At 35.3% G+C, this 27912-nt stretch overlaps 1 protein-coding gene across 1 annotated transcript in view; it reads right to left on the bottom strand.

Moving 5' to 3' along the window:
* LOC145683959 (prolyl endopeptidase) overlaps positions 1 to 26252 on the bottom strand; it is a 113549-nt gene extending 87297 nt beyond the window's left edge. The window contains exons 1-3 of the mRNA XM_081755677.1: positions 26052 to 26252; positions 15260 to 15370; positions 4928 to 5151 (exon numbers count right to left, since the gene is read on the bottom strand). Of these exons, the coding sequence (XP_081611803.1) occupies positions 4928 to 5151; positions 15260 to 15370; positions 26052 to 26198 (482 nt within the window). The 5' untranslated portion in view covers positions 26199 to 26252. The remainder of the gene's footprint in view (positions 1 to 4927; positions 5152 to 15259; positions 15371 to 26051) is intronic.
* Between the last annotated feature and the right edge of the window lie 1660 nt (positions 26253 to 27912).

Consider the following 27912-nt stretch of genomic DNA (forward strand, 5'->3'; position numbering starts at 1 on the left):
AGGACGTAAGTAATTTATTTTTGACTTGTCTGTAATGGAACACCTAAATTATTGAATTTAGTATTGTGACATCTAAGACCATAGTCATATAATTTAGCTTAACAAAATCATGAAGAACTTAAAGGGACGATAATACCTTATACGGAAAAATTATGAATTTTTTAACATCGAAAGTATAATTGAATATACTGTATGTTGTAAAAATACAAACAGGAAAGGAATGTTTGAATATTTAACTTGTAAGTATTAACTTTACACAGAACTCCCAAAACGAAATCTTTGAATTTCCCAAAATAACTATCAATATTGGTGAAATTAGGGAGGAGAGGAATTGTTACGAAGAGAGATATTATGCAAACGAGTATGAATAGGTAACATGTACGAAAATAGTACTCTATTTGTCTAGCGCAAGAGCAATGGCGTGTATATGAAAGAATGAATAACAAAACGAGAAAGAGAAGGGCATAAAGAGATCGATAGACTAAAGAAAGTTCGCAAAGTCTAACCATCACTCCGTAAGTAGCTAAATAGTATAGTACAATTAGGCTTGAACCCGGACATAAAAAAGCCGAAACCTTTTCTAAAATGATCATGATACTCTATTCGATAACTCAGAGAAAGTCCCAAAAAATCCCGCGTCGGGTTTGGTCACTATGAACGCCATATTGAATAGCCTATTTGAAACGCCGAAAGTTTTCGTGAAAACCACAGCATTTACTTTAACAAACTATAATACAGGCTGTAAACACAGAGATATAAATCATACCTCATTCACAAGATACTTAATTAGTTGCTCTTATTGTGTAAAAATTGAGGACATTTTCCCGAAAGAGAAAGAATGGGAAATTCTACAAACTTCCTCAAAACAGAAGTGTAACATTGAGTTTTGGGATTTTTAGTAGAACATTGTAGGGAGGCAAAAAAAAAAAAAAAAAAAAAAAAAAAAAAAAAAAAAAAAAGCCGAAACCGTCTCTAAAATGATCATGATACTCTATTTACATGTAGTAACTCAAGAGGAAATACCAAAATATCCCGCGTCAGGTTTGGTCACTATGCCCTGCATATTGGGTAGCCTATTTCCAACGCCAAAAGTTTTCGTGATGAGCTAGCATTCACTTTAACTGACTATAATATAGATTGTCAACACAGCAGAAATACAAACTATACCTCATTGAAAAGATATTTAACTAGTTGTTATTGTACGAAAATTGAGGAAATATTCACTTTCCCTAGAGGCGAAAAAATGGAAATTCCACAAACTTGCTCAGAACAGAAGTGATTTTTTTTTATTTTTTGATCCCTATTACAAGAAGAAACATATTATTTTTATTGTAGGAAGAAGAAACATAAAATATGTGTAATTGTTGGCTAAACCTTTCTCAGTAAAACGTTAAAAATACACACTATTAACACCTTCTAAAGCTGGGATTTTAAACTTAGATTCATATAATGCGTTAAATTCCCTCTTGTCGAAATATTGTAAAATTTTCACCTGTGCATCCACAAGTTTTGAGTGAGGTTATCAATGGATAGGCATTTGAAAAAGCTTCAATATTTGTTACAAACCCCGATGTTGAATGTTTTTAGGAAGAGAAAAACGGAAATATTCCAAAATTTGACGGATTTTTGAAAAAATGATCTATTCTTGGCAAGCCAGATTAGTCGGAGAAATTTGACATGTACACAAAATTGTTGAAAAGAATCATATCTAGTAACGTAAAAAATTCGTAATATTTGAGCCAGGAAAAGGCCTAAAAAGTAATTCTTTATTATGTAAAGGTTTCAAACTTAGATAATTTTAATTTGAAAGTAACTTACGTTTACTTGAATCTATTCCAGAAGAGGATGTCTGGATTTTGGAATGTCTCTTCTTCGATATCCTTTTCGGGAACTAGCAAATCTCCATCCACTTCCACTTCATCTTCTATCCTGTTGGTACGTCCATGTCATACGCAATACATACACATGATTAAGATTTTAACATACCCTCTCCGGCACTCAGAACTTCCTTCACAGTTGAAGGATAAGGGGAAGAAATAAGGAATATCCATGTGCATGTTTTAATGGATGCTTTGTCCTATCTGTTGGTGACTCTTAGTACCATTTGACTATATATGCCATGCATGCGTACATGTAGAAATGTTCACGTAAAAAGGGGGCAAAAGATTTGACTAACCCTTCATTGTGTACGCGGTTTTCAATATTAAAACGCCGTTTTTTCAAAACTGCAATTTTGTGACATTCCTTCTTTTTTTCCCTTACCCTTCAGTTGTCGGTGCAGGAATAGGAGATCTGATGTAGTAAGTCCTCAGGAGCAGCGGACTTCGAAGTTGGTGGTATGGGACGTAGATAACTATTGACTATCTTCAAACCCTAGCGTAAAGTGTCCATGTTAACACCACGCCATTGCTGCACTTGACAAAAGTCTCGGAGTGACTGCTCACGAGCGGCTCCTGTGGTAGGAGGAAGTACAACTAAGTTAAACTGCAAAAGTATAGGCTGTTTGGCAATTGTTTTCTCATACAGTTGGTGACATAAAATGTACAAGTTCCTGATATCTTCTGACTCATACAGTGACACAAAGAAAGATTCACTAGCTTAAGCCACAGCTTCGGCTGATACTCGGGAATTATTGAAAATACTTAGTTTCCCTCTAGGTTCCTTATTACTCTAACATTTTGTAAGCAGAGATTTTGCCTTTTCGATAAATTGACGAAACTGAATAGCATCCTGTGAAGCTGTGTACAATTATAAGAAAGTCCTTCATATCACCTATATAGTCCTGAATAGTTCCAATATGGTGAATTTTGTCTGGGCAAGTCTTCGTTCCTGGCATCATCATTTTCAAAGTATCTTGTGGAGCAAGGGCAACTAGAAGAACTAATGAATGTTTGTCTTCACCAATCAAAATAACTCACAAGGCCTTTCTTGGCCTCTGTAATAGCCATGGTTGCAATCACCACATCCTGCCTTGGCCTGGAGTACCTTGCATCCTGGAAATACTTACTCCAAAGATGGCTGAATCTCATTTTGTTGCTGTGATTTAGGAGAAATTCAGTCTGTCCTACAGTAACAGTAATATTATTTTCTAATTCTATGTCTACGTGGCAAGTCTTTCCTGCACGTCTGCAGATGCTCCTCATCTTTTGTTTTTATACTTTCGTTATTTCCATCAAAAACGACGAGAGTTTTTTCCGTAAGGTGTAACAACGTACGTAGTATATTGCTGACGTGGCTGGACACTGCCATACAACACGATGAAAGAGATATCCACCATCAACTATGTAGGATACACCCCCTTTTGCGGCACTACTTGTTGTTTTCTGCGGCGAAGTTCAGAACAAAACGGCTATTGTCGATGATTTTGTACCTTTCTGCATTAGACCTCCATCAAATAAGGAGAGAGGATACGCAGATAGTTCATATTCGAAGATCTCAGATAACTGCTCTTCAGAGCTAACTGTATACCATGCAGCGCAGAAGCTAGTTTGGGTTTACATAGATTGCTTCACTACACACAGTTACTGATCTTGTTAAGCTGCCCGAAGACTTCACACTTAACTTGTGTTTCAGATGAATTTCACTGAATTACTTTCCCTCAATCTTCTTCATCACAGCAAGTCTAACTCCTAATGCTTTATCACAATTTACATTTTCATCAACTAGCAAATCAGTAGATATTGATGTAAGTCGGGATGATCTCTCGAATGGTTTACGTTCTCGGAGCAAGTTGATGAAACAGAAACATCTTCGGCGTCACGAGTTTGACGAGACTCTCGCAAGTCAACATGTTGTCAGGGGGAGGCAGAGATAACATCAGTGGATTTCTCCACAGCTTCCACTATTCTTGAATATGCACGCATGGAATGAACCCATGTAGTAATAGTTGAAGCAAAATTCCTCTTCCTCAGGTAAGGCTACCACTACTTTCTATAGCTTTCATCAAAGCCTATTCAACTGTAAGGTTATTCCAAATTCCGCACCAAGACTTCTCACATTGTCTTGGTAGCTTTGTTTTACAAACTTCGGGAATTCTTGTTTTAGTAAAATAGATTCTAGTTTGCAGGATCATTACCTGATTTGACGATAATGACGATGTAGTGTTCTGCCTGAATGCAGGTCCTAGGGCAAAGTAAACCCACGGCGGTTTACCATTGCCTTCCACAGGATGATGATGACTAAGTGGATGAATTAGTATGCGCTATTTAAAAATTTAATCAATATTACAATCAGTAGAAAGTCTCAACCTGGGAATTGGATTAACTTTCTGACTAAAGAATTAACCAATGCCTGCGGATACATGTTAATTTCTTCCGACTCTTCCTACATGCAGGGACAATATACGCACAGATGAAAATCTTACAATATGGATCAAGAGAGAATTTAATGCATTATATGAATCTACAAAATCCCAGCTTTTAGGGTGTAACCAATAATTTAATTAGGGTGTAGGCAATAATTTTGTACATATTTTATGTTTCTGCTCCCTACAACGTTGTAATAAAAATCGCAAAACTCAATTTTTCACTTCTGTTCTGAGAAATTTTGTAGAATTTCCCTTTTTTACCCTTTCAGGAAAACGTAAATTTAATCTTTTTTCATACAATAAGAACAACTAATTAAATATATTTTCAACGAGGTATGGTTTATATCTCTGCTGTGTTTACAACCTGTATTATGGTCAGTTAAAGTGAATGCTAGGTCTCCACGAAAACTTTTGGTGTTGGAGATAGGTTATCCAATATGGCGGCCATAGTGACCGAACCCGACGCGGGATTTTTTGGGGCTTTCTCTGAGTTATCAAACAGAGTATAATGATCATTTTAGAAAAAGTTTCGGCTTGTCTTTTTGAACTTGGTTTTGCCCTTTTTTGGTCTAATTGCACTGAACTAAACAAGTATAACTTGTACAAAAGAAATTCAAATACCTTTGGTTCTGAAGACCAGAATTTTTGTAGAAGAAATAGCGGTTGCCTTCTCTGAATGGACACGAGTATTTTGGATAATTCCATAACTCCGTTAAACGGGACTTGATGTCTTCCCGAACAGCACACTTTTCGAGATATGGCTGTGTAACAGCATTCTGCTCGTCAACATACTTCCGAGTCTCCTCTGCGTCTGGATCTTCCAACCATCGATAAGGATCACTAATCTGTAAATGTTAAAAAGTCAATTAGTATATAGAAGTAATCAAGATAATATAATGCAACAAAAAGGTGAGATACTAATATTTCTTAATTTGAGCTCCTCTGTGGCTAAACGGTTAGCGTACGCGCCTTTGGTGTGGAAGACCCGGGTTCGATTCAGGGCGGGAGCTCATATGGTTCGGATTCCACGTTAATCAGTAGGTCCACGTCTCATATAGTCTCGCTGCTGAACAAGACTTTGAACTCAACACTAATACAGCTGAGCATGTTAATGCAAAGAAGGAAAAGAGCAAGTTTTGCAAACCAACGATGTTTCTTACAATAGACACAAATATCAACGAAAAGTAACGCATGTAGTAATATCAACAAAAACATTCCTTAAATTTAAGGTACTTTAGCGAAATCGTATGTACCATATTGTATCAAAATGAAACTTCTAGACCAGAGAGTAGGTACGTAAACTCGAGTAGATCTTATATTCAAATTCTGCAGGCAGCCATCTAGATTCTTTCTTCACTCCTACCGGAAAAATATTAGGATTTTCTTCATATATATATATATATATATATATATATATATATATATATATATATATATATATATATATATATATATATAGGGTGTTTCGAGACAATATCGACAACGTTTGGGAGGTGGTTTCTGACTCCAAGATATTAAATAAGACGAAAAGTATAGATCAACTTGGGTGCACAAATGCTTTCTTTCGGAGTTATAGGCTGCCGAATACTAAAAGATGAAATTTAAAGGTCCATAGCTCCAAAACTACGGGATCTACCGTAGTCGGGTCAAAACTTCACTTAAGATCTAATATGTGCACTATCCAAAAATACATGTTTCAGTATCAACAATTTTTATAAAGGCAGTTTGGCTACGGACATATAATTTGAAGCACTCACCAACTACCTCCATAAAAATTGTTGCGGAAGTACTCACGAACTACCACAGGATTCTGAAACATGGATATTTGGATAGAGCACGTACTAGTTCTTAAGTGAAGTCTTGGCCCAACGACGGTAGGTCCCACAGTTTTGGAGTTATGGACCTTTAAAGTTTATTTTTTCATGTTCTCGGCAGTCTATAATTCTGAAAGGAAGTATTTATGGACCCAGGTTCGTCTATACTTTTTGTCTTATCTTGGTGTCAGGAATCACCTCCCAAATGTCGGTATTGTTTTGAAACATCTTGTATATATATCGCATCGCAATTTACGACACAAAATCATAAAAATGCGATGCAAACGAAATATTACATTGTAAAATGTGATACAATTATGATTATGATTTATTACCGAAGTGAGCTACTTTTGCATAAACAGTATATCATAGTATTTTCTTCAAGACAGACTTGATCTCTTTCGATATCACATACACTAGTAAACGTTCAGCGATAGCGTGTAAACCCAGGCTTCTCCCTTTAGGTGTATTTTAGACTCTCAATAACACAAACCAACCCATTACGAAGTAGACGCCATATAATTTACTGGAGACTGGTGACAGAATTGGTAACAAAGATACTTTTTGTACTTCGACATTTTATTTAATCTGGAAATAAAGCATCTTAATAAAATTTTGAAATATAACACCGCATTTCACGTTTCAAAAGCAAGATCACTAGCAAAATCGTGGAACTTTAAAAGCGTCCTCTTTTCTGCCCTTCTATCTTTTTAGTTGTTTCACACTCTGGTAAGTAGCTCATAAATGACACCTGGTTGTTACACAGAATTGGTCTAGGAATGTTCTTTTTGCCACCCTTATTGGTTTGGAGTGAAACTGGAGAAAGGAAAGTTGTCCTAAGTTTAGAGCTTTTACAGAAGCGGGGAAATGAACTGGATCCCAGTAGCGTTTGGATACAATATCAGTTAGGATATGGACATTTGTGTGAAAGTAACTTGTGTTTTCATCCTAAAAATGAAGATTCATTTCGTACTCTGCATAATTCCAATTCTTCGTTTCGGGACGACGTTACGAATTCAGCACTTACTAGAAAAGTCGATATGGACAATTCAAACTCAGCTATCAGCTTAGACAAAGTTAGCACTGTTTTAGACAAAAAAAAATACAACTGAAATTACTTTCTCTCTGTTACTTTTCACTACCGTTATTGATTCTGGTAAACAAAATAACTTATCTTTTTTTTATTTCCTATCCACATAAAAGAGTAAAATATAATAATATTTTCCTACCCTGAAGAAAATGTGATACAAAGCTTACAAACTGATACGCGAAAAACCAAAATAAAAAAAAAAGGTTTATATCAGGATGGATTGATTTCAATCAGTTTGAAAATCAAGATTTAAATCACTTGACTTTTTAAATTAAAATCATTGATTTATATCGAATTCCGAAATAAATTAATTTAAAGTAAAAATAAGTAAAATCCCATTTCTGTTCTGATATTTCGATTATAGAAGATAATAATCATAATACAATGAGATTTAAATGTATGTACAACACAGTATGGAAACGAGTGTCATGAGGGAAAATCCCATTTTGAACGGGTACCGGGAGAATCCTGCTTTCTTCTCTTCGTAGCATAGGGTTTGTAAATCGTTAACTATTTCAACGGGGAAATCACCATTGACATTTCAAACGAAAATACTTTTGTACGCGAGTCTGTTTGTTCCCAGATAATAGGGGCGTGTTTAGAGGGGTCCGATCCCCTCTCCTTTTTTTTTTTTTTTTTTTTTTTTTTTTTTTTTTTAAGATTTTACAACTTTAGGCGAAATTTATGTATTTTATATGATTTCGTGCCGCAAGCCAGTTCCAATCTTTTAGAAATATCCCCATACGAAATAACAGTATTTTTTTGTGGAAAAAAATCACGTAGATAAACGTTGTTGTACTTTTTTCTTTAATGCTTACGAAACATTGTTTGGGATTAAAATAGGTTAACGATTAGGAATTAATTCAAAATTCAACGTCAATACTTTCATTTAAATGATATCATTAATATTTAATACTAATTCCTAATGTTCTTCTTCAGTTCGCGACTTGTATTATACGAGAAGAAAGATTTGATTTAAAATTTTAAAAAATCAATAAAAATGATTTTTTAAACCATGATTTTTTCCACCCTGGTTTAGTCATGAAAAAAATAATAGCAACTCTTTGGAATTTTATGCATTTATAAGGAAATCAAAGAAGTTTCTACCTAAATATGCACAAACATACAATGATATACACATCGAATTAAAGAAAATTTTATATAGAACCAAATCTACTCGCAGAAGTTACGTATCTTCACAACAATTGATGATATTCAACAAAATATGACGTTAGTAAAGTGAAGTTAAGTGAAGCGTACCCAACTGATTTTGGCTCAAGCTAATGCTTGATTGGATGTCCACGCTTAGTAATAACATCTTTGCATCGTTGTGGCATAGAGTTTACTTAGTTTTGTAGTGTCTTTATTGAAATGCAGTGTTGCCAGACGTCGTTAATGCTTGAATTAACTCAGCTCTCGTTGTAGGAAGTCTTGCACAAACCTTGTCCTTCAAAACACTCCATAAATTTTCAATTGGGTTTAAGTCAAGAGAATTACCAAGCCAAGAAAGTTGGATAACATGACGTAAGGACAGCATATATTCTTTTGTAACTCTGGCACAATGACAGGGGGCAGAATCGTCTTGAAAAATAAAGGAACCACGTTGAATAAAACTCTACCTGCAAGTATCATTGTCGTTTCAAGAATATGTTCATAAGTTTGTGCATTAACAACACCCTCAAATCATTGCACTCGTAGAGTATCTGGAAGTTTTTACAGTACACCCAGAATTAAGTGCTTCACCAGTCATGCGATAAACTCTAGCGCGTGAATTATTGCCATAAATGGTTGTTTTCGTCTTATCACCAAACAGAACTTTGCGACACTGGTCACTTGTCCAATCCTTGTGAGTTTTGTCCCACTCTACACATCTTTTACGTTGTTCCGGTGTAAGATATGGTTTCCTGACAGCTCTATCTGAACGCAAACCCATTGACTTTAACCTGTTTCTCACTGTTTGCAGACAAACGTCGACACCAGATGTTTCCCTCCAACTTCTAGCAAGATTTGCTGCTGACTCAAACCTGTCTGTAACGTCTGCATAACCGTCGCAGTGCACTGTTCTGTCTAGGCGAGGATTTCATTTTTCGACCACATTTGCCAATTCTTCCACTTTTTATGCACCCTGCTTCCCGAATCTTGGCCAGCTGCCTACCCACTGTACTTTTATGCAGTTGCATAATCCGAGCTATTTCAGCATTAGTTTTGCCACACTCACTTAATGTTTTAATTCTAGTGGTTTTCTGTGGTGTAATGTCACACGTTTTACCGATGTCGATGTCCGATATCAATAATTTAATGGGTAAAACTATCATTTTCAAATTTGTTAGTAAAAGTAACACTACTAGAACAACACAATTACGTAACCCAGGGCACCTACACAACAAGGAAGCAGAAACCATACTGCACGCTTGGAATGTGCATTACCTTATTGAGTGCGGACCCCACTGAAAGCAACATCGACTCATCCATTAAATGAACATTTAGCATGACGGATTTGTGTTTCCTTTCCCAGACATTTTGTTGAATATCATCAATTGTTGTAAAGATACATAACTTCTGAGAGTAGATTTGGGCTCTACATAAAATTTCCTTTAACTTAATGTATATATCATTGTATGTTTGTGCATATTTAGGTAGAAACTTTTTTGAAAAAATCTACTAAGCTTGCCAGACCATTTTGCAGTCACAGTGTTTTTACAAATAAACAAAACTCACTTTGCGACAGAGAACATAATAATACATTTTTACTTGTATATTGGCATTTCTCTTACAAATAAATAAATAAATAAATGCGTGACATGTTATTTATTCTTGAATTCACGTTTTTGATTGATCGGACTTTAATCGCCAAGTGTAAAAAAATGCTCGCCACTGGCGAGCAGGTGAATGGATTTTTCAAGTCCTATATATATAACACACACACACACAGAGAGAGAGAGAGAGAGAGAGAGAAATATAAGGTGATTCACAATTATGTCACTACTTTTAGTAGACTATAGATCTGTCACCAATGACGATACATAGTTGATTCCAACTGTATAATGTACTATTGCAAGTGGAGTCCTACGTTCGTAGTACACCGTTGCAGCATATACCTTGCTCCACACACACATTTCTCCCTAACCACTCCTTACAAATTGTCCAACTTACGCGGTTTTCTGGCATACACTTTCTCTTCTAAGTACCCTCACAGAAAGAAACCCACTGGGATCAACTCTGGGCTTTGCGATGGCTATTCAACATTTCCCCGACATCCGATAACATGGCTTAGAACGAGTTGCCAAGCTATTTTTGTGAAATCAACGCGCCGTCCATATAGTTTCAGAATGCAATAAAAGAATGAACGGCAATTTCTATCATTTGCACATACCTCATCGTATCATTGTTTCACGAAGAATGTACACACCAAGAAGAGTATCATTACGAATACCATACCACACCACAAAATCCATAAAGCAGTGAATGTAATTTTTCAATTGTAGCACCACAATCGTCTGTATTCGAGACCCAGTCATGGCAGTTGTGGCGATTTATAAATCCACTCACATGAAACACAGCTTCGTCTGACCAGAATGGCGCGTGACTTGGACATTTCGGAAGCAGTGATTAAAGTGGTACGCGTCCGTGCCAAGCCATATGTTCCAATGGTCTATTACAAACATTGGACTTCGCATAAAACAGTGTTACTTATGCTGGGTCCCCGTCGAAATATGGAATCGAAAGCAATCATGCAACTTCACTAATGATAGATCTATAGTACTGAAAATAGGGAGCTGTCTAATATGTCTAAAAGTCCTGAGTGACTGAGTGACCAACGTCCAGGGCAAACCGCTCAAATCAGAAACTTGAAACTTTCACAGTGCACAGAACTTGTGGTGCAAGGAACGACTAAGGATTGATTTTAGGAAATTCGACGGGGAAGAGGAAGAAATGAAGGTGGCAATTATTATAGTAAAATGTCCAAATTTCCGAATCCCTGAAGGGTAGAGACACGAAATTTGGTATATGAAGTTCAAAAATAATTCGACATGTGTTTATTTTTTTGATATTCTCCCAAGACGGGACGAAAAAGACGTGAGAAGAAATAAGGGTGGGGTTACAACTGTTATAAAAAGATGACCCATTTCAAAATCATTTGAGGCTAGAGATATGAAATTTGGTATTTACACTTTTCCTTTAAAATAATTACACATGCGTTTAAGGTTTTTGGCTATTTTCCCTACAAGGGAAAAAAGTAAAAGAAAAAGAATGGGAGTTACAATTGTTATCATAAGATGGTCACACCTGAAAATTACTCAAGGTTAGAGACGTGAAAATTTGTATTTAAGCTTATAGTTTAAAATGATTAAAGACGTGTTCCAACGATTTTTGAAGTTTTCCTTAGAACAGACGAAAAAGGAGTGGGGTTTACAACTGTCACAAGATGGCCACACTTCGAAATTCCTCATGATTATACATGAAATTTGGCATTTATTCTCTTCATTGAAAATAATTAAAGGCGTGTTTTTGGCGTATCTCTTAGAAGGAAAGAAAGAAAGCGGCAAGTAGGGTGAGAGCTGCGAAAACGAAATCTTTCAGTTTAACGTCCCATGATTATACCTTTTAGGCTGAGAGAGACGGATAACGGAGGATATAGAAGGAAACAGGAGTACTCCGAGAAGACTCATGGGCACGATGTTGTCCACCACAAACTCATTTGACAGGGGATCGAACCATGGATCTCACGCGCCAGAGGTAAGCACTACCTCATGCGCCCTCGTGTCTCCAGGTGGGAGTTGCAGTTTCTAGTAAGATGGGCATAATCTTGGAATCCCTCACGATTAGAGACATGTTAGGAATGTGAAATTTAGTATAAACTTATTCAAAATAAATGGATATATGCCACAGCGTTTCCGAAAATTCCGCCATAGTTTCCCGAAATTCCGCTTGTAACAAGAGAACAGAGGCAATTTCTATTTTTTTCTAAATATATAAAAATAACTTCCAGATTGTCAGTCTCATCGTCAGAGGAAAAGAAGATGAACCATTTGAAAAGAATTTTTGAACACAGTTAGTTACCACTTGGGCCGGCATGAGTTGCGTATTCTAAGGATGAAGGGAGTTTAATTTTTCGCAAAGTATAATGCTTTAAACTTAATTTTGCGTGCGAAAAACGGAACCAACAACTTACATATGAGGTGCGAGGGCGTAGGCTGAGCAAATTTGGTGGCCGGGAGGGGTCAAGTCCCCGCCCTGCTAGCCAAAGGGTAACTATATATATCTAGATAGACAGATGACATCCTTTTTCTTAAGATTTTCATTACAATAAGCTAAACAGCCATTATTTTTTGACTTTAAAGTTTATAGAGTCTCACATCCTAAAATGCTTTTATACCAGACCAAGGTAGCCCATGAGAAAAATTAGCTCAACTGAATAATATTAAACGATGCCCCAAGAAACCTAACGGTTTTGAATGCATTTACACTATACGAGGCAAAAGTGTCTATAAATTTGGAAAAACAATTGTAAGAAATGAACAAAATATTTGAAGGTAATGATAATTAAGTGATTAAAGGTAAGTTGGAAATAACGTCAGATATCTATCTGTGGTGCACCAAAACAATGTCACATGATCTTCCTATTAAAAGTTTTGAATCTGAATAAAAGATGGCCGCCATGCTTGTACTAGACAGTAATAGATCCAGTTCTACCTCTAGCTGTTCCAAACTTACAAGGTACCTTTACCTATATTGCATACTGTAAATGCGTTTAGGTCGCTTGGGACACCATTTAACATTATTCAATTCAGCTAATTTTTCTCATGGGTTACTTTGGCCTCACATGGAACCATTTTACGGGGGATGAGAGTCAATAAAATTCGGAAGTAGAAAAATAAAATCCACACTAATATACATATACACTAATTATATATATATTACACTTTAGTGTGCATTATTTTACATTACAATGTTTTCCTTCCTTATTTTTCCTGTGCTTCCAGCACTTATGTCTAGTTTTTCTATAGTTATTTTCTCCAGACCTGCTTCTTTTCCTATTTTTCTTTTTAATCAAAACATAAATAATGACTAACAATGACACATTTCTGAACGCAGCTTGAATATCTCTAGTATCATTTTCCTTTTCCTCCTGACAACGTGCTTTTCACGGCTTGAAAGTTAAAACTTGCTCCTAGCGCCTTTAGAGATATCGTTTAAACGATCTTCTTAAGTACACTTTAATTTTTAAATGTTTACACTGAGATTCCTTGCACCAACTTATTGCATATGTAACACATATACAAAAGTTTGAAGTTTGCTTTTATATACAGGGTGTTTCGCTAAGATATGTCCAAACTACAGCACGTGATTTCTCTAAGGACAAGCAACAAACAAGTCTACATCAATATATACGTGATACTGCACCGTTTCTGAGATATACAGGGGAAATCACAAGAAAGAGATATACAGGGGAAATCACAAGAAACGGCACACGCCGCTGGATACGAAAGTAGAAGTGGCTAGACAATCAGTTAGTCTGAAAGACACATTGCAATGTTAGAAATACTCATCAGCGTACTGTGGGCATAGTTAAGGAGAAAGGTTCAGGTTACTGAAAGCATTTTTCTCAGAAAATCAAAACGACAGTTTTTGTATTTGTTTATTTATTTATTTATTTTTATTTTTTTTTTTTTTTTATTATTTTTTTTTAAACATACTTGCTTCACTTGCTAGGCGCAGATGGGAGGAGAATATTAAGACGGATCTTGCAGAAATCGGAATGCAAAGTAGAAAATATATCCAGTTGGCTAAGGATAGAAGTCAGTGAAGAGCTTTTGTGAACACAGTGTTGAACTTCCAAGTTCCATAAGCCATAAAGTAAGTAAGTTAGTTAGGGTTATAAAAGATGGTACCTACAGCTGAAAGTGGGATCCGAACCATTACTCTGCAACCGAGAAACTGTCCTCCATTTGGACTCTCACTTGGGATCCTTGATTAGAAAGGCAACGAATCTAAAAACTCATCCAAGGACGACACCTGATAGAAATACTATGTACTCATCTTGCATACTTGTGAACATTTTAAGTCACTTCAGACGGAAAAGAAGAGAAACAATTGTGCAAGTGAAATCACTGTAGAGACTTAAACACATTATTAAAATAAATACGCAATTTCAAAAGACTACAGAAGATATAATTTACTCCACGTTAGTTCACTGAGTCAGAAAATACAGCAACTTAATTTGCAATTAATAAAACAAGTGAATAACGATATTAATCATTTGACCTCACTCTGGCTCTGAACCATTCATGCAAATACATATGCAGATAATACTTTTGATTTCAATAAATCACTTACATGCATGTTTCCAGGGTTGGTAATGTATGAGGAAATATTTCTAGATGGTTTGATATATGTGGAAACATTAGCATGAAGTTCACACGATATGTGGTATTTTTGCTTTTAAATTTATTTTTCTTTGGTTTAAACCACCCAATCCTCGGGCAAGTGGAATGATGATGACCACCGCTAGAAGCAACATTCAATTAATGCAACCTTGGAAATGACACACATCCCTCGGGAGGAGATAGGGACATGGTTCCACAAGTGTTATTTAAAGAACTGTTTAAAATGACCATTATCTGCAAGATGACCATCACGTTTCCGTGTACGATGGGCGTTCTGTCATATATATATATGTGTGTATATATATATATTCTTTAACATTCTACATACCATCAGACCAATGAGGTATCATGTTTTGCTAATATAGAAGTTTTTGTTGTTTGTCCCTAGACAGATTACTAGAGTACATATCTTAGCGAACTACTTCATATATAAAAAAAAATACAGAATTTTCGTGTGCTTGGATACTTAACAGCATTGCAAAAGGTATTCCCGAACTAAAATGGTAGAAAAAAAAAGAAGTTAAAAATTGAGGACATGTGAAATTAAGGTAAAAGCTATTACTTCTCTGCATAGTTGCCACGTGCTGAATATATAGTCAAAAGAACAAACTATTACAATTAAGACAGATAAAATATTAGTATTAAACAAATTTTAGATTACCTGAACGCCATGATAGTTCTCTACAACCGATTCATCACGTCGAGCAACAGGATACTGGAATTTCATTCTCCGTTCACTAGCTAATAGGCTTCTAACGGAATTATAACAAGCCTAAAAGAGAAACAATTCAAATATTAACTTGGACTAACCTTGATAAGCGTAAATTATATAATTATTACAATTCTTTCTTTCTTTATTTTTTTAAATAAGCGTTCCCATCTTCTTCATCGGCGTTTTCTCCAAGTATCAACTGCAATTCCTAATCACATCTCATGGAATAGATCATTATAATACAGAAGTATGAAACAGAAACATTTCTTGAAGAAAGATCCGTAACAAGTGTTGCAATTTTCGGTACCTGAATATTCACAAAATTTCTCTTGAAATTCTCCAGATTTCCGGTATTTTTTTATAATGTTAGTATGTGTATAATCGGCAAAGACATGGATGTGGCAAATTTCATGTCAAAAGAGCAATAAATAAGAACAATAAAACGAAAATAAAACTTTTTTGTCCATTTTGCAATATTTTGTTTTACTCATTCTAATTTTCGTATTTATAATTCTTTTTCCTATGAAATTTACCACAAACATACATTTCCCGAAGAAAACAGTTATAGATATGCGACAATCATTTTGGACATGATTGACCATATGTTGACAAACATGAGGTAATAAAATGCACCAATATTATACTTGCAAGTAACATAAAGCTTTCAATAAACTTCCTACTTCGTTGGATTTTCCTAAGTATCCCAAACTAAATTTTGCAATTTCACATTCTACGCACATTGCTACTGATTAAAACACTTCCACTAGCCGATTAAACAATGCACTAATTGGAATTTCTACAGGGTACGATTAGGAATAAACATTACCAATATTTACTGGATATTTATAGCACTGGTCAAAAGTTAAGGATTTAGGTGCAGAATCTCGAAAAATTAAAATTGTCGCTCGTTGGATTGGCAACAACGAACACTACGCTTAAATTGGGTGACAATATATGCCACAAATGCGTATACAGGCCAGCGTAAACACTTTTTAAAATATAGCCACTTTTGGCTTCCTAAACATTAACATATTAATAAGCTACAGAACATTTACAACTTGTTATCTTTTCAAATTTATGTCACTGTATTGTCCCTCTATGTGCATATATTTCAAATAAAAGGAAAATACTGTCTCATCTTCCAGCCTTTTATTTACATCATGCAATACTACTACAAAATGCCTGTTTTTGTCTTCTTTAAAAATATGATTATACATAATCTGCAGTCTTAAACTTCAGACCTTTATTGTATGTACAGAACAATATGAGTTCAGATTTATAGAGGATAAGAATAATTTTGCCAACCACCAGCCTACTATTCAGTACAAACAAGGAATATTTGTTGTTCTACAGAATCAAAGATTATACACAGTTGTTGACTATTTGCCTTGTAAAAATACAAGGCACCGTAAAAATACAGAATAACCATACAGCACTTAAAATAGCTGTCATTTATTGAACACTAAAATTTTTTTCACTTATAGAGACTTAAAGGAAAGATTTTTAAATATGAGCTTCTGTGCTTTGGTCTCAGCTCAACCGAAAACAATCTAATTTTCAGAGCCCGAAATAGAGACTATGTTTTATAATGATAATTTTTAAAATTTACACGTAAAATCTTTTAACTGAGGGAAGAGTAACGTTTAATAAACTTAAGAAAAGTGGTTTACGTTGTGCCTCCATGTCTATTAGTTTAACTGAATATTTCTATTCTCTCTGGGAATGCCACCAACATCATTTTTATTACTGTGTTACCGGATCCTAAATTTTACATCTCCTGTTGCAAATTTTGTTTTCTTTTAAAGAATAATGAGTGCAGAGTATTTCGTGACTTAATTTCGGTTCTCGATTACCTTTAATAATTCTCCTGTATTTGCAAACATTTCACTTTATATATATACAAAAACACTTCATATTAATAATTCATGCGAAATACCACAATATATCGTTAATTTATTGCTCTCTGTGATTGTCCCTCAATTTACTTTTGTCTGTTCTAAATACCAATTCCACTGGCAGATTGAACACTTCGCAACTTTGTGAATTTTAGAACGTAGATGGTTGAACACTAATTCTGCTTGGGTAGTTTATTAATACGACTTCTTCTGAAAGCTACTTCTACATTTTTTAGGACTTAGGTGGCTGAGCATTTACTTTGGCGTGAGTAGCTTGTCAATGAGATTTTTTCCGCAAGCTACTTTCAACTAAAGCAAGAAACATGGAAGCGAAAGGTAAGCTAATTTTCTGGTGATTATGTGCCCTATAACTTCTATAAGTAGATATTTAAAGAACGTGTTTAATGTTTAAAAGTGTGGTTCATTATTAAACCACTGTAATGTAAAACAAGCTTGCAGTGATCACAAGGCACAGGTTGGTGTGGGTTTTTCATACCCCTTGCGCGGACCCATCAGCTCTGTTCTGCCTTGAACAGAAATAGATACAATACCAGTTTGTAATCATAAACAGAATTTATGTCTACGGAATACTTGCTGCAAATTGTTCTTTATATATATATATAACTAAAGCTACAATAAGAAATGTAAAGTAAGGACCCAGTAAGTAGCCAACACGGAGGCCAAAGGTGACTTACTTTTCTTATGAATATAAGACCTGTAGCTTCTATCAGTGGATGGGGTAAAAATTGTTATTTCTGGTGGCATCCTCCACTTTTATCTGTTCCAAGTGGAGTATCGGCATGCGCCAACAAAAGAAGAGTCAGAAGGCATGAAGATACCATTCACACGAAACAATGTGAGTTACAATATTAAGTAAACCTGTCCCCGAAATCTTAATTTGTACGAAATTGAGTTCTTTGACATCTGTCTGGACATTAACAATGTGTTCAGTCACGAATCATTCCATGTCAAATTCCACAAAGCAGAACGTTTCTCAACTTTCTGCGACGGCTTACGAAATACCCAAAACTTTCTACAAGCATTTTAGTAATAACATGTAGTAAAATTTTTAAGCGCATAAAAAAACTTTTTTATAATTCTATTTTTCTATAATTTTTATTTTACTTATGAACTTATGTTTACCGGTACTCAAAAAGCATTTAAAGGTATTTACTTGTTGTTTTTGTACATTTTACCAACAGTTGTCAAAAATGAGTCAAAACCACTGATACAGCTGAGTCAAAACAAAACAATGAATTAGAAAATTTCCAACATTTCTAAGCATCTTCAACAGAGTCTTCTTGAATGGTTTTGACAATCCATCCTGCATCGTCAGTTTTCCACTGGAACCAGCTAATGGCTTCATTTGAAGGGTGTGGCAAAGATTTTAAGAGTTCTTCGTATTTTTTCACGCTTTTACAAATCTCACATTTGCGAAACATGCATGACTTTTTTCATTATCACAAACTATTGCCTCTACGAGTTGTTTGCTTTTTATATAAAGTTGTTAATAGCTTTGGTGACGCTAGAAAGAAGAAAGTCAATGTTGGCATGGTAACTACACAGACATTGGTTGGAATTTCTGATGAAAGCAGTACATGGTTAGGTCAAAGTGCAGCAAAAGATGAAAAACCATTTTAACATCTGAGTGTCCTAATTTAAATAGTTCATAAACTTCACTCACTATCATGTACAGCTATTTCTTCTGAATACCATCCACTACTTCTGCTCATAATTGTATATTTTCTAACTGGTGCTTGGTGTGAACTCATCTTCCATGAGTAGATCTTTTTCCTGTTTGGATGCCAGATGATTTGGAGAGCTTTACTATAACAACTTTTTGTTTAGTAGAACTTCTTGGTAAAGATTGTTTCACTTTAGCCAATGCTTTACCAAGGGACTGTGGACTCTTATATGCTTTAATTGGTGAATTGATAATAATAGTCTTGCTAGCTTTCGCTCGCATTCGTTGCTTCTTCACTCTGTCTGCCGATTTTCTTGATGCTTCTTTACTTGGGATGGTGTCATTTTAACCCGGATGTATCCCTTTTCCTCAATCGGTCCTCTTCTCTAGCAATAGCTTTTTGCTCTTCGGACATAATTTGTCGATGCTTCCGTACACGTTCTTTAACTTCAATGTTCTTTAGTGTTCAACATGCAACACTTTACCGCATATAAACTACAATTAATCAACTTTCGCTTGAATGGAGTGTTACGTCTGTAACGGAGTTTTCATAAATTCTACAACAGCTGAAAGTCATTCGAAGTTGCGTGAAGGTTTGATCTCAGAAACCTTAAAGACCATCACTTACTTTACAAGTTCAAGTTGCACTGAAAAACACCATTAAACACTTTCGCATTACATCTGTTACGGACGCAACATTCCGTTCATACTTTCACGTAACTGATTTTTGTAATTCAACAAACTCACATTTACAAATAAAAATATTTCTCATAAGTTTATCTTTCACTGATTTATATGTTACAAACATTCAACACAGCAAAATACTTTAATTAATTTAAAGACACAAATAGAAAAATAATGTATGTAGTTCAGTTTTTCTAATTCCCCTTCCCCTTTTACTGAAGTCACGTCACGCCACGTCAGTATCTTGTCTTTTGTGAATCATATGCTACTTGCAGTGATAGAATCAGGGTTGTTGGAATTTTCCCCAGCCCAAAATTCCCCAGTTTGTCTTATTGGGTAAAACCCACATTAAAAAAAAAAAAAAAATAGAACTTAAAAAAGCCCACCTCAAAAAATACACTTCAAAACTTGGATTGAAATATTAATCGTAATATGATTATAATTACTTTCTTTTAACCGTACTTCTTAGTGTATGCCTAGATTCCAAACTGGCTTAATATATGTATTTACAACCAGAACAGAACAGAACACCATTGAAAACAAAAAAGATTTGGGAATCATTCATAATGAATTCTATGATTATAATTACTTTCTTCCCGATCAAATTCACTGTAATACTGTTCAACTGTAATCTATTATATAAAAATGAAAAGAATTTTGTTTGTGCGCGCAACACGGGAAAATGGTTAAACGGTTTGGAACGAATTTTTGGATGCAGCTATGATGTACTTCGAACTAGGTGTTTAATCAGGTTACTTTGATTAAAATAGGGAAAGCGGATGGTCAAAATCTATGCGAAAATCTTAGTATCTCTCGATTCGGTCAAGTTCGGAAGATGACATTTTTTATGTAAACTTCCCACTAAAAGTGGACCCGTGTTCCAGTACTTTTGAGAGTTTCCGTTTTAAGTGGGAAAGGGAAGCATTTTCTATAATTTGAACGCGATTTTACCTGTTATTTCTGATCGCATCACACGGGGAAAAGGTTAAGCAATTTGAATGAATTTATGAACATAAGGTAGTAGTTAGTTCCTACCCAGAGCTGGGTTTTTATATTACTTTGATTCAAGGGCGCATCCTAGGAGAAGGAGTAGACGAAGTTCAAAATTCATGTATTTAAAAAAAAAAAAAGTATGTCACGAGCTCGTCGAGTTAGGAAGATTAATATCGGTATATAAACTTTTCATTAAAAATAAGCTGGCATGTGGTGTAGTGTTTCTGAAAATTTTCGTTTTAAGGGGGGAGGAGTTGATTTTCCAACATTCCTTTGTTCACATTAAAAGCGATGTTGTTTGTTGTTTGTGATCGCATCACGGGAAATGCTTGTACAGTTTGAAATGAGTTTTAGAATATATTTAGTACCCACCTCAAGCTGGGATATTATGTTTTTGGAAAAAAAAAAAAAAAAAAAAGCCCATGTGGCAGCGTCGTGGTTTGTCCGTAAGCAGTAGGGGCGTCAGGTACGGTGGGCATGCGCCTAAAGGTGACAAATGGGAAAAATATGCACTAAACAGTAGCTATCCCTGCATTATAAATACACATGAATAACTCATATTCTTAACGCTATTTCTATATGAAGAGCCGACTTATTTGTTCTCACTTATTGTACATAAATAATTCGCTTAAACATTATTGCGTGCAGTTTTACTATACGGATCCACAAAGAAATTCATAAAAAAACATACTCCTTTCCCTCTGGTTTTACTTTCTGTACCTTCAGCATTCATTTTCAAGGTATGCTCTTGCATTCTCTGGTGCACGTTCAATTTAACAGATGATCTGCAAAACACCAACCAACCGGTGCTAGGTGGCCACAAGAAAACACTAATGCCATGGCAAACAAAGCGTAGTTTCACTATACGGATCCGTAGTAGTAGTAACAGTCAGGTCCATATTTATATATTATGCGCCCCTGTGCTCTACATAATTTGTCACACCCGCACAAAATTCTCCCCTTCCCCCCGAAAACGACTAATATTAGAGTTGAATTCACAGTTTTCAGGGTTGCTGAGATGAATAGTGACAGTTTTAATTCAATTAAACTTCAAGGTCATACTCCATTCCCGAGGGACGAGCGAGATTTTAAAACTAATCGAAAACGATAGATATTAGTGTTAAGTTCATAGTTTTCGAGGTCGCTGAGTTTAATGGTGTCGTTTTTTATGGAGGTGAGAGTGGATGACTTTTCAAAAATAATCAGATAAGCTAGCTAATTAGTGACTACTATAATTACAGCGAATTAAACAGATTAACATATTTTCTCACGGTTGCGTGGGACTCTACGGGTTGCTAGTTTTAAATATTACTTTATTGTAAACCTTTAAAAAATCCAAAATTTTGCCGCCATTTGCTCGAGCACAGAATAGCACTTACCTAAATACGGGCCTGGTAACAGTAGTAGTAGTAGCACAAGGAGGAGGAGTTGATATTAGTTCAGCGTCCCTTTCAGCAGCGAGGCTATATGAGACGTGGACTTACTGATTAACATGGAATCCGAACCACATGAGCCCCCGCTGGGAATCAAACCCGGATTCCCACGCCAAAGGCGCGTACGCTAACTAGGAGGAGGAGGAGTAAGTAGTAAGAGTAGGAGTAGGAACTATAGTAGAAGCAGAAGTAAATAGTAGTAGCAGTAGGAGTACTAAGTAGTAGTAGGTGGTGGAGGAGGAGAAGTAGGGCTAGCGGGTTAGAAGTCCCGCTGGTGTGGGTTGGGTTCTTGACATAAAATGGGGAAATTACAAACTTGCTACAAAATTTATGTACAATTATCCGTAAAGAATTTTACCTCTTACTGTTTGATATCTGAACGTTAGCATTCTTTTCTGCTGACAATTTCTAAGAACATTAGAAATACGTTCTCCCCTCGTGTCAAAGCTTCCTATGATAAACATTTCACAAACTAGAAATTTAACTGTAATTACCTTATGGGAGATTACGTGCATTTCAGGTTCGACTTTCATTTCTATATTCCCACATAAATACGCATTTCAGAGGTAAGTGCGCATCATATTTCCATTACTTATACATTACTGTATTAAAATATTTTTAGAAACTTTGCTTTGTAAATTTATAAATCAAGATATCTGTATAGTAAAACTGCACCCATTATTGCTCATTTGTCAATTAATAGAATTTAAGTGTAAATTTAATACGTCCCCGTATTCTTAATCTAGTAGCTTTGGCGCACATTATGAAAGATTTACAGGTAAAATTCAATACTGTGCATGAAATATATGTTTATAAGGAATAAATTTCTGCAGACGACATAATACAAAGTAATACAGCTCTACCGGTATTTTAGGTTTACAAGTGTACGATTACTAGTGTAAAATCGTTACAAGTACTTTAAAGGCGGTTAAAATAAATGAATACACATGAAAGATGACTCTATTAGTTGCTACTTTCCACCGACGGCGTATTTCTGCACAGTGTACAGTGAAATGCCCCACCTTCGATGATGTCATTACACATCTTAGATGCTCATTGGTTGTTAATAGTTATTTATTATTATTATTATTATTATTTTGAATTTGCATTCATATTCTGAACTTATTTTACAAAATTTCTACTTGCCAACATATTCTAGATCTGTTCGCAACGAAACTTTCAATTTATTGGCAACAACGACCTTATTTTCTTCGTCCTGAAAGTAAAATTCTTAGGAAGAAAAAGAAATTGACCAATAACAAAAAATGTATAGAAATGTAAGTTACAGATCAAGCTTCCAATTTTATATAAAATGTCTTTCGAAACTTTCGAAACTTTCCGGATAATTCCAAAGGACAAAGGGAGCAGACAGCATAAGTAAGTTAAATTAGTGCATACGTATCTCACTTCCAAATCAGTCTTTTGTTCGTCATTATTATTTGGTGATAATACAATGAGCGTTATTGATATGGAGTGCTCATCTAATAAACCCGATCTGTGTTCTCAAATGCTTGCCAGTCCTTCCGATTTTAAGCATGTTTTGATTGATTTCACCGACGGCAAAATTACAATTGAATACGATGAATTGTCTGTACGTATGCTGTTTAATGTTTGTCCATAGAACATCAACATGGCTCTGGCTCCTGGAAAAGTACTAATCTGAAGACCGAGAGACACCATCACCTCTGGAATGTCGAACTCGAAGACGGGAGAAAATATGAAATGTTATTTAACTATGTATAGGTAATTTCTTTATGTATGTTATAGTACATTATTTACTAAGCTGTTTCGTTTCTCAGTTTTGGATCTAATAATATTTTATGTGCCGATCAAGAATTTGTTTACTTTTATGATTATAGTAATTAGTTTAACTACCGTCCTCTACAAATATCGAATCCTTGAGTAGAATGTTTCTCCACTCCGGACCTGGAAGGAGTTATCTGTCTGTGTTAATGTTTCTGGAGCTACTCTCCATATGGCGACCCATATATAGTACTGTAGTACTGCTTAGTAGACATAATAATCACTGTCTCAATAGAACCCATATTTTATGTTTACAAGTGAAGCGTTACTATTATGAAACTATGACAAGTGCTATTGAAATTTGTACCATTACCAAAACACACTTCCTTTTACGGTCGGGTATGGACTTTTGGGTTTCGGGTAGAACAACAACGAATTTCGAAAAAGTACTTACTGAGGCTTAATAACAATTGAAAATGTATTATTATTCAAATGCACTCAGCTGTGTCGAATACCGAAACCCAAAAGTTCTTCGTTTCTTCGTCTTAAAATCTCGGTTTCTTTTTTAGATATTGACATGCAGATATTGCAGTTTTCAGTATTCGACACAGCTGAGTGCATTGTCTAACGTACCCGAAAGAAATTAATGATTGAAGTAATCTTTTTATAGTAACTATAGTGGGGTTCTCACTTAACCCATAGGGGTACCATCATATTTTACTATAAAATGTCCATTAGATTGTATATTAATGCACATATATTAGTTTTGTGAAATTTCTCCTCCTTATAGTAGAAACCCAAAAGTCCATATCCATAAGAATCTATATTTATGACGTCATCAAAAATACAATTCTTAAAATCTCGGTTCCTTTTTCAAATATTGACATGCAGTTTTCAGTATTCGACACAGCTGAGGGTGGTGTTTAAGCCACCCGAAAGAAATTGAAAACTGAAGTAGATGTGGGGTTTCACAAACCGCATGGTACCCCTAAACCCGATGGTATGTATGTGTTTTTTTATGGATTATGAATATTCATGGTATTATTGTTAGGGCTCAATAATTAATTTTTCAAAACTGTACCTTTTAGCACGTGAACCCCACTAATCTATGGTACCGGTTTTTTATTTCCCTATATTTCAGTAACAGTTAGGTGTACTGACTTGGGATTTTCGGTAAACACATCTTTGTAATGTTTTTTAAAAGTATGTTAAGACGTGTTTTGTTAATGTTTAGAAATGGATGGTTTGCGACCCCATGGTACCTCCCAAAACGCCACAGCTGTGTATGTTTGCTTTGGGTTTAAACATCTTTTGAGATTGTTATTAGGAATGAGTGTTTAGTTTTTCGAAATTGTTCCATCTAGTACGCAAACCCCACACATCTATGGTATCACTGTTTATTTCCCCATATTTCGGTAACCAAGAGGTGTAGCGAGATGTTGTTTTCGATTATCTAGTATTTGTAACGTTCTTTGAAAGATTTCGTAGACATATGTTTCAAAATATTTAAAAATTCATAAATTAGGAACCCCATGATACCCCCGAACCCCATTGGGGTACCTACCAAATTTTACATAATAATACATTTTCAATTGTTATTAAGCCTCAATAAGTACTTTTTTCGAAATTCGTTGTTGTTCTACCCGAAACCCAAAAGTCCATACCCGACCCCTTTTACTATCCTTCTTACGCGGATACCCGCCAGATTTGCCCTGCCCTTACTCGGTTAACTACAATGGTGCTTTTTAGTGACCAAATAGCACAGGTTGGTTTGTTTTTTGCATTGTAGTTTTCATGCCATGCATCCGGAAGTCGTATTTATACGATACGCAAATCGTAAAAGAATTGTAAATTCTGCTCAATTACTTCTGATGCTCCCCTTGAATTTTATCTACGCCAAGTGAGATATTTTCATAACGCTTAGCGAAAACCTTTTATGGGACATTCAGGAAATTAGTGAAAGAACCTTAATTCTTCAACAGTTCTTTGTAGTGGTGTCCCAAAAGTAAACCAGTACGTTAATCTGTACCCATCCACAATTACTGCAAATCCCGTAAGCAACGGAAATAAATAGCCGGCGTCTATTAGAAACCAGAGACCGATTTTACATATAGTATTATATGAATTATCACAATACCAAATTACAATACTGCCCTACATAAAATTGAAAATCTAGCGTAAATTTGACATATAGTCCTGATAAATTAAATTCAGGCTGATGAATTATATACTGAAGCACACAAGTTGTATATATTGCTATAAAATCCACTTAATGATGTTAAATTATTTTTTTCTGATGAAACACTTACTTTATGATGAAACACTATTCCGAAAATACTTGTTTGTTCTATATGACGTAATGTTTGCGTCTTATTTCTTAACAGATATTGTACCGTTGAAGTCCTCTGATAACCCGATAAACAAAATTTACGAGTGCACGATATCCATGCTAACATATCACTGCAAACAGTGATGGTGATGAGAATCGACTTTGTATTGCCTCATCTTCCTTCCTTCTTATCAGAAATATAAATAGAATGACGTCAGAAACCGAAACACACTATTAGCATAAACTATCCATAGCAGTTTGCGACAACCAACGCAAAATTTGTGATTAAGTATAAAGTAATCGACATAGTAATGGTAATGATTTTTGTGTAGTGTTGCTATCAAAGAATTTTACGGGAAGTCTTACAGAGCGACTCCAAAACTAAATAAAAAATTTTGCGCTGCTTTGATGCAGGCTGATTCATAAATAGTCCAGAATAAGCATTATTTCGTAATGGCCATGACAAAAATTGCGGAACGCAGTGATGATATCAGGGGTTGCGAAGAATTCTTTCCCGGAGAAACGAAATAACCCCAGGACCATATATCCTAACGTTCTCAATATGGATTCCCAGTATTTTCGTAATAGTATTTCTTAGCCACCGTGTATTCAAATCCCCCCACCCCACCGCGAAGAAGATCTGAAATCATCACTGGTGGATCGTAACACAAAGTAAAAAGTTTAAAATCAATTTTAACCATTATGCCTAGTATCGCACCTAAACCGCAGATTTTGCGTTAATAACAAAAAATTTGCTTTTTATATCGCAATAATAGAGATTGCACTGCCACCATAACTGTTGACCGTTATCACCTGTGCGCCCCGGGCAATAATCTGCTAGTAATGCTTTGTTTTCGTCTTCATTTTAGCCCCATAAATGTATATAAGTTTTTGTGTGTGGTTTTTCATATACGCGGCGTGGACATTAAATTTTGTTTCGTAAGAAATATGTACGTAATTGTATATACACCTATAAAACAAACACGACAAAAGTGCAATATATTATTTGTGTATAGAAAATCATACACGCAGCACTGCACAGAAGAGCCGTGTGTATGGAATTCCATTTACATGTCAATCAATGTGTTAAAAATGTTCAATCAACAGGTTCCAGACTTAAAACTGGAAACACCACCGAGTTTCTCATTGAATTGCAACGTTGTCATATAATAAAGGCCCAAAAATATGTTCTCTCTTATTTCTTCTTTGAATAAACCATAGATTCGCAGCTTTTCATCGTATGCTATTCTCATAATTTTCTTTTTTCTTTCTTTTTTAACGGTGACCTTAATCCATACGGTTCTACACCAAATTACAAAAGGATTGGCCATGAAGATGAACTGTGTTCATGCAAACCGATACATGTAATGATGAGGCTGCAGTCGATAATAACACAAGACCTTCGAGGCGAGACGAGATGAAAACATTTAATTTCTTCTCTTGTCGCGTTGGAAACACCAAAATATTGAACTTTATATCATTTTATACACAATAGATATTTCCACAAAAGGTTTGAAAGGCTACCTACAAATACATATTGCTCAAGACTCGAATAAAGTCTATCGATGAACTTAAATGTTAGGTTAACATTTTTTCACGTGATGACACTTAGAAAGTATGTCTGGCATATTAAAACTTAAGATGAGAACAGTTCACAGAACATGTATGTAGTTGTACTTGAATTACCTAAATCGTGAGAATTTTCTAATTCGTGAGGCAATTGTGGCTACTTCAATCAAAAGATGGGAATCCTAACCTCTACTTCTATTAAGAAAATATAGGCTTATAGCAATCTCTGGCAGGTTAATAAGCTTATAATACACGGAATCTATAAAATCCAC

This window comes from Thermobia domestica, chromosome 4, assembly GCF_964235325.1.
Source record: "Thermobia domestica chromosome 4, izTheDome1.hap1.1, whole genome shotgun sequence".
Classification (NCBI taxonomy): domain Eukaryota; kingdom Metazoa; phylum Arthropoda; class Insecta; order Zygentoma; family Lepismatidae; genus Thermobia; species Thermobia domestica.